The sequence below is a fragment of the Eucalyptus grandis genome, chromosome 2, assembly GCF_016545825.1.
Source record: "Eucalyptus grandis isolate ANBG69807.140 chromosome 2, ASM1654582v1, whole genome shotgun sequence".
In the NCBI taxonomy this organism is placed as follows: Eukaryota; Viridiplantae; Streptophyta; class Magnoliopsida; order Myrtales; family Myrtaceae; genus Eucalyptus; species Eucalyptus grandis.
The window spans coordinates 20,694,467-20,702,368 of NC_052613.1; the positions used below are offsets into that span (position 1 = coordinate 20,694,467).

The window sequence follows — 7,902 nt, forward strand, 5'->3', positions numbered from 1 at the left end:
TTTATGTTGCCCTGTTTTGGATTGGTATTCATTCTGCATCCTGTTTTCTATTATTTGCTTTCATTGTGCATCCAAAGTTATAGGATAAATTCCAGTGGTGGTGACTGGCTTCCCAAATGTCGATATACATGTTTGCTTTTGCATTCCTCTTGTTTAAGGTTACTCCGAGTCATGATGAATGTGCTGTTATTGGTGGAGAGGATGATTCCAGAGTGCCTTGTTCTATTATGGACCACGTTGAAACCACAATGGTTGACTGTTACAATCGAAAGTTGGAATTTATTTTTCTTTCCCCTTTTCTATTGTTGTGTAATTGTTGTGTATGTATGGATTAGAAAAAACCAAGCATTTGGAGATGGAGGAAACAATGAATTTCCCTTTATTTGCTAATTTAAAACAAATGGTTTTCATTTCTCATCTTAATTGTCCTTACCATGTGGGCCTTTGTATTGTGGCCTGACAGCTTGACTGATGTTTGAGTAAAAAACCATTTGCCCTCAGGGAAATGCTTTGACATTACTGTGATTGTTGAACTGAGTCATTTTAAAAGTCAAGAACTAATAGGAAAGAATAATTGCTCATTCATAGATTAGGTGTCCAGTGTCATTTTCTCTTATCCTAATGGTGCAGTGAAACTCTTAGCAACGGTCATGAAGGACTTGAAACTGAAACCTGACATTGCACAATTAAGCTGCTGGTGCATGGCAGGGTTGTGCAGATCAGGATCCTTAGCTGGTTCTGATTCTTTCATCTTCAAAGATAGGATTCTAGGACAAATCAAGGATCTAAGATCCTGAAAAATTGTCTAGCTGAAGCTTGTGATGCCAATTAACTTTGTTATACATAATTACCTGCATATAAACCTTTAAAAGAAGGAATGGAGATCAAAGGGGGAGTTCTCGTTTGAGAAGTCAAGGTTTTAATCCTAGTATTCACAAATTCCAACTTAAGCAGAGTCTTGCATATGGAGTGTCAACTTTGCACTGCAAAGCTTGTTGCTCCTCATATTTGGTCTCTGTTTTTCTATGCTGCAGCAATATATGGCACACCTTCTTTCCCTTGGACAACTAGATGGATCTGGATAGAGGGAAAATGCTGGTACTGCGAGATTTATTTGTTGGACTGTGTAAAGATGAAATTGCAGGATAGAGGGAACATCTTTCTGTTTGGATTTGTTAAAAATTGTAAAACCAAGAGCCCGTGGCTTATTTTTATGATTAATATGCTGAATGGTAGTAGTTTCATCATATACTAGTTTCGAAAATTAAGTCCTAAATAAAGAGTATGATTTGATCTTGCTGTTCGGGGATTTTATCATATGATTTGATCGTGCTGTTTGGGGATTTTATCATTGCTTCTGATCAATTTATGTTGCCCTTTTTTGGATTGGTATTCATTCCGCATCCTGTTTTCTCTTATATACTTTCATTGCGCAGGATAAATTTCAGTGGTGGTCATTAGTCATTTTTTGAGTTGTTTACTGAACTTTGATTTAATCACCAAATGAACCAAACTTTCAGTTTCTTACAGTTGTTGCACTTTTTCCAGAATCCAACTTATTTCCAACAAAATGCTGAAACGTTGTGCTTATGTGACTTGGCATTCTAAAATTTGGCCACATATCAGCCACGTCAGTAGTTCATCGAGGAAATCGGCTGGATTTCATTTGACATACTTCAATTGATTTATTTATTTTTTTTAAAGATCACCGTATTGAGTGATTGAAATCAAAATTGAATGATCATCCAAACTTCAATGACCACAAATGGAGGAGAGCTCAGTGAGAAAGAGGGATGGATATTGTTCCTTTTTTTCTGGTGAAAGCTCTTTATCATCTGGAGCTGCAAGATTGTCCGGAGCTGTCCTTTGTGTTCCCCATCTCGACAAGAATGGGAATATAAACGCTGCAAGGGTAACAAATGATGATGTATAGGAGTTCCACCTACTTGAGGCTCAAGGCTCATTGGAAAGTGACAAGGGACCATGGTAGGCCGATGAGGCTAGAGTAGGTGTTGGGGTTGCGGATGAGCTTGCGCCACACCATGATGAGGATGAGGCAAGTCATGATGCTCGCCGGGGGCATCTGCTCCCTGCCCTTCCGGCCACCGCTGCCGCCTAGCTGCTCCGCCACCCCTGCGGCCTTTGGGTGCAGCTCCGCCGTGGAGCTCGCTCCTTGTTCTCTCTCTCCTAGTCTCTTTCCCCGCCTTTCCCACTGAAGCTGAAGTCATCCCCGCCCACCCACGCCCTCAGTTTCCGCAACCGCTTTACATCATCATCACAACCATGTAACGTTCGAAATTTAATATTTAGTAAAACAGAGGGACATAAAATTTTGTAATGCGAGCCAAACATAAAATTACTAATTAAAAACAATTCCTTAAGTAGAAATCGTGTGGCCTCTGATAGCAAGATTAATCATTAAATTAATCGAGTTGATAACCAGTCACATATAAAAAAAGGGACAACTTCTGGTTTCGCCATTGGGTGGGTGGTCGGCGACAATCATCCGGATCTCCTTGGCGCCCTGATCGGACCGTCCAGATTGCTCCGACGGTCCGAGTTCTGTCCCCCTGAACACGTGGAGCCCGCCCCCTTGGGAAACCGGCGACGTGCTGGAGCTCCACACAAACATGTGGAGCTCCTTGGCGTCGTGGTTGGCTTTTCATTCCTGCTTTGGCTGCTGCTGCTGTTGCGCGTTCTTGCTGTTTTTGGTGAAAGCGGATGCGATTTCTGGATTCGGAGCTGGGTATGCGGTCGGAACCGTCCGCGCCGGGTAAACCCGAATCTTGGAGACGGCTCAGACCGTGCCATTGCCGCCGAGTTCTCCTCGAAATTTGATGGCTTTGGGTCGGGCCGCACGAGGACTGGACAGAGTACGGATCCGACCCAAAGTTGGACCGCCTCGGGGCCAATCCCATCATGGAGGAGAAGTCCGACTGGTTGAAGTTGGAACTCCTTGGGGTCCGGTTCTGGGACGAACCGAGGCTGTAAATCTCGGCGCCGGTGAGGTTCGAGGGCCTTGGGGTCAGCCCGGCGAAGGAGCCGGGGCCGAGTGACCTCCTGGATGAGTTGGGCTTCCGGATGATGACATGGAGCTTGTTGTCGTTGCCGATCTCGTCGTTGGTCTTGAGAAAGTTGCGGCCGTCGAGGGACACGACATTGGTGATGGAAGAAATTTGAAAGTGAAATACTCGCAACTCACATGAATGAGAGAAGGACATAGATAGACTTTTCGTTTAATTCATCTTATTTCATCTTATCAAGAACGATTACAAGACTCCCATATCTATAGACTCCTTACACGACTTTTACTCTTCCTCATAAATAGCTAGTGTTCCGAGGAGATTAAGCCCTAGGAACTTTCAAAAGACTTCGAGACACAAATAGACATAATATAGAAATACGAACAATCTTATTAAAAGTAACACTACTATAATGACTCTTTTTCAATGCGTATATCGAGCAATCTTCGGCATCAACTCTAGAATATTGGCAATGTGCTAATTGATTGACATTGGTAACTCCTCCATTGTTATCGGTAACTTGATAATTTGACATTTTAATAAATTTGGTTTAATTTTCAACACTTTCCCTTAAACCAAATTCTCTTCCATCAATCATCCCAAGCAAACTCTTGAACTTCCAAAAAGTATCAACTTGAGGGATTTAGTGAAAATGTTTCCTATTATGTCTCGTGTCTTCACATGCGACACTTCAATTTCTTTCTCTTTTACCTATTCTCGAATGAAGTAATATTGGACACCGATATGTTTGTTTCGTTCATGAAAAACTGGATTTTTCACCAAAGCAATAGCAGAAACATTATTAACAAAAATCTTTGTTGCTTTCTTTTGCCCCACATTAATATATTTGAGTAGTCTTCTCAACCATATTGCATGACAAATACATAAGGATGCAACTACATATTCAGCTTCACATGTCAACATAGTAACATTGGATTGCTTCTTTAATGATCACGTCAAAGCAGTGTCATATAAGAAAAATACAAAGCCCATAGTACTTTTTCGATCATCGATATCTCCACCATAGTCACCATCCGAATAAGCTCTAAGCCGAAAGGATTTAGACCGATAATAAGGTAAGCCATGAGTAACAGTACCTTTGATGTAGCAAAGTATTCTCTTTGCTGCTTTAAGTGATTTCGATTTCCACATGTATCGACTCACAATTAAAACATTGTATATGATATTTGGTTTTGTACATGTCAAATATCTCAAACTCTCAATCAAGCTTTGATAATATGTCGAATCAACATCGACAACATTTTCAAACTTCTAAAGTTTGGTTCTGTACTCCGTTGGTGTATTGGCCAGCATACAATTCTTCATGTTAAATTTTTCAAGGAAGGGAAAATGAAATAATTGTCAAGTAACTTACCAAAAAAACTAATAATAATAATAATAATAATAATAATAATAACAACAATTGTCAAGTAGTGGAGCCGACAGTCTTGGATGCAATCGCTAGAGGTAGCTGCAAAGAAGTGGAGGTGTAACTGTCAAGTAATGGAGTCGACGATATCACAATTCGCCTCTTGTAGGTAAGGATCGCTGAGTTGCAAGAGCCGCATAAAATATGTTTGGTTTCTTAGCAATCGTTGTCAATTGTCGCTTGTAGGCATAAACTTTTGAATTGTAGTTTATATAGAGAACGGCCAATCAATTAAAGAGCACTAGTTGTTCATCTATACTTTCATATTATCTTTACATTCCAATATCCTTTCTATGGCTGGCAACTGCTGTTTCCAATTTTTGTACCTTTAAATTTTTCATCATTTACCTTTCTTGTCTAAGAATCGACGATGGACCATTAAAAACATCCGCCGGTTCTTGAACGAACTGTCATTTTGAACGTATCGTTGTGCTCCCAGCAAGGAGTTTAAAGTACTTGCACTTCAATATCTAAAAAATGCATTTCGTTCTGCATCCAACACGGTCTTTCTTACGTATCTCGGTTTCAATTATTAATGTCGATAAGGGGTGGTAGCATTCATCGCTAATCAGAGCTGTTTCGGTACCCGTGCGCAATTTAAATGAGCTTGAGATTTATCGTCCTTCTTGCCATTGTTCTCGCTTATTCTCGATCAAGCTTCATGCACTCAAAGGCAGAGAGAGAATTCCGCGACGGTCTTTTATAGCTCATTCCGAGCAAGTCCCATCACTATTGCCTTTTAGGTGCTTTGTGCTTACTTAATATGAGGGAAAATGGAACAAACGGTCCTCTAATTTTGAACCAATATGTAATGTAGTCTCTAAATTTTTAATTTGTTTAATGTGGTCTCTGAACTTTAGTCTAATGTGCAATGTGATCCATGAACTTTTAATAAATGCTCAATTTAATTCTTGCATTATATAAAAATGTTCAATATTATCTCTAAACTTGAATTAATAGAATGGCATTATTGAATATTTTCATATAGTTCAAAGACTAAGTTGAACATGCATAAAAAATTCAATGACCACATTGAATGAATTAAAAGTTTAAGAACCACATTGCATTGGCTATAGTTCAGGGATCTCATTGAATAAATTCAAAATTTAAGAACCACATTGCATATTGAATCAAAGTTTAAGGACTATTTGCGTCATTATCCCTTAATATGGTAATGAATCATCATACTTTATGCTCCGTATACTCATATTTGGTCAAATTTTGCAAAACTAGGTGACTAGCCTATGTTCGTCGTGACCGCAATGGCAGCGATTATTGCTAGTCAGGCCTTGATCTTGGCTTCCTTTTCCATAATCAAACAGTCCATAGCGCTCAAGCATTTCCGATGAGGGAAGGCGGACACCTTAGAAGAGCTCAAAGGTTGAATTTATTGTTTGCTATATGTCCTATAGTAACCATGTAATAGTCACATGCTAAGGATTATTTAATGGCAAAGATATATTCATTCGTCGTCTTATTTATGCAAATGAGTCCATAAAATTAGTTGGGACTGAATCTATTCTTATGTGTGATAGGTTTACTGTTATGCCAAATCTTTAAATAGTCCCTAGTTGATGGATCATTGATTGGATATTGCTGATTCTGTTGAAACCAATGTGTTCTCAAGCATCACCATTTAGTATTGGATGAGGGGATGATGAGTCATAAATTATTAAGTATTATAATATTCGAGTTAGAATATAGGTGCTTGTTTGTGACATTATATTGAAAATCCTTGGTTGGGATTGTAACAAAGAATGAACGGTACACGTCTCATAGAATACATGTCAATTAGATTTGGGCATATGATCGAATTGGTGACTTGACAAATAATTCCATGGCCTTTATTTGATTGGGACATGGTGAGATAGAATGATCAAATTGCTTGGTCGCCAAAGTTGACAAGTTTATTTTGTTTTTGAAACTTTGACACTATCTAGGTAGTCATGCTAGATATCACTCAAGTTTGTAGAAACCAGAGATTGATCATGATAATAAGTTCTTTTGGTTGTGCTAATGTGTTAGTATAAATCTTGTTGCTAACTCAGTGATGAACTTAGGGATGTCACATACCATAACAAATTAAAATAACTTTTGAATGAGAGACAATATTGTAACTATGTTTGCAATTGAGCTAATTAGATTGAGTTGGGTTGAAAATAAAAGATTTGAAAGGTGTTTCGGACTTTATGGCTGAATAAAAAATCTAAAGCAGGTTTTAGACTTTAAGACCGAATCAAAGATTTAAAGTGGGTTCAAATTCAACGACCGAATTAATAATTTGAAGTGAGCTCAGAATTAATAGCTGTATTAATAATTTAAAGTGTGTTTAAAATTAATAACCAAATTAATGATTTGAAATGGTTTTTAATGGTTAAATTAAAGATCTGAAACTGTTTTAGATTAAATGGTCACATTAATGATCTAAAACAATTTTAAAATCAATAGGTGGTGTAATTATCTGAAATGGTTTTATATTCAAATGACCAATTAATATTCTGAAACTGTTTCAAATATAACGATCAAATAAAGTATTGTAATAGTTACAAAATTAATGCCCAAAATAAGGACTCATAAATGGTTACAAATTAATGCCATAATTAGTGTTTGAAACGGTCTCAAAACTCATATTCCTCATAAGATACGGCCGAATTAATTATTTGAAATGGATTTAGAGTTAATGAGTTGATTTACATGTGATCTAGGACTAGTTATAAAAAGGAAATTGAGAGAGTAGATCACAGGATAATTGACAATTGACAATTGAAAGTGTTGATAGTGAACAATCAAACCATTTATACATGAGAGTGATTGCTATCACAATTATAATGGTGAGATCTCTCAATTTCTCTTTACTATTCAACATGAGATTGGTGGTGTGTTTGAACTATAGGCTCAATATTTGTGGGGTTGAATCTAAGAAAGTTAGAACAAGTAATACTAGAAAACATCATACTTTCGTGATCAAAATTCCAATAACATCAGACTCAATGTTACTGGGAGATCAAACATTCATAGTCAGAATCTAAAGAATGTAAGAATCAATGCCACGAGGACATCAAATGTTTGTAGTCAAATTCTGAAGAACATCATAACCAAATTTTTGGAGCACGGTACAAGGGTAATGCGATTTGCCCCTTTATCACTTTTGTGTGCTTTTATTAAAATGCACAAACAATGCTTTTGAAATACGTGTATGGGCGTTTTTACTTATGCTGAGAATTAGACTTTGATTTATTCTACTCATGCACGTATTCTTGTTTATCGAAACAAATCCCAACATCTACATCTTGGAGACAAACGCCTTCCTCATGTTGGCATGCGTGCGGATTACTCTTTGGTTCAAGAATACTATCAAGCTTGGAAATGCTGTTATGGTAAGGAAAGCTCAAACATATCTCCTAAATAAACAATTTAGACACTTCTTTTCTTTCATTTTGTTAGGGAAAA

The 7,902-nt window shown here is 37.7% G+C and overlaps 1 protein-coding gene across 1 annotated transcript; it reads right to left on the reverse strand.

Annotated features, from left to right (window-relative positions):
* Positions 1–1,960: 1,960 nt before the first annotated feature.
* On the reverse strand, positions 1,961–3,221 carry LOC104434736 (auxin efflux carrier component 4-like). The gene is made up of 2 exons (XM_039306867.1): positions 2,535–3,221; positions 1,961–2,218 (listed from the first exon to the last, which is right to left on the reverse strand). Exons 1-2 carry the CDS (start codon positions 3,219–3,221, stop codon positions 1,961–1,963), a joined length of 945 nt encoding a protein of 314 aa, XP_039162801.1.
* Between the last annotated feature and the right edge of the window lie 4,681 nt (positions 3,222–7,902).

Coding starts and splice junctions, on each gene's coding strand:
- LOC104434736 (XM_039306867.1), bottom strand. CDS start 3,221: ATGTCCTTCTCTCATTCATGTGAGTTGCGAGTATTTCACTTTCAAATT. Junction 2,219..2,534: donor CCGTCGGAGCAATCTGGACG/GTCCGATCAGGG, acceptor GGATGACTTCAG/CTTCAGTGGGAAAGGCGGGG.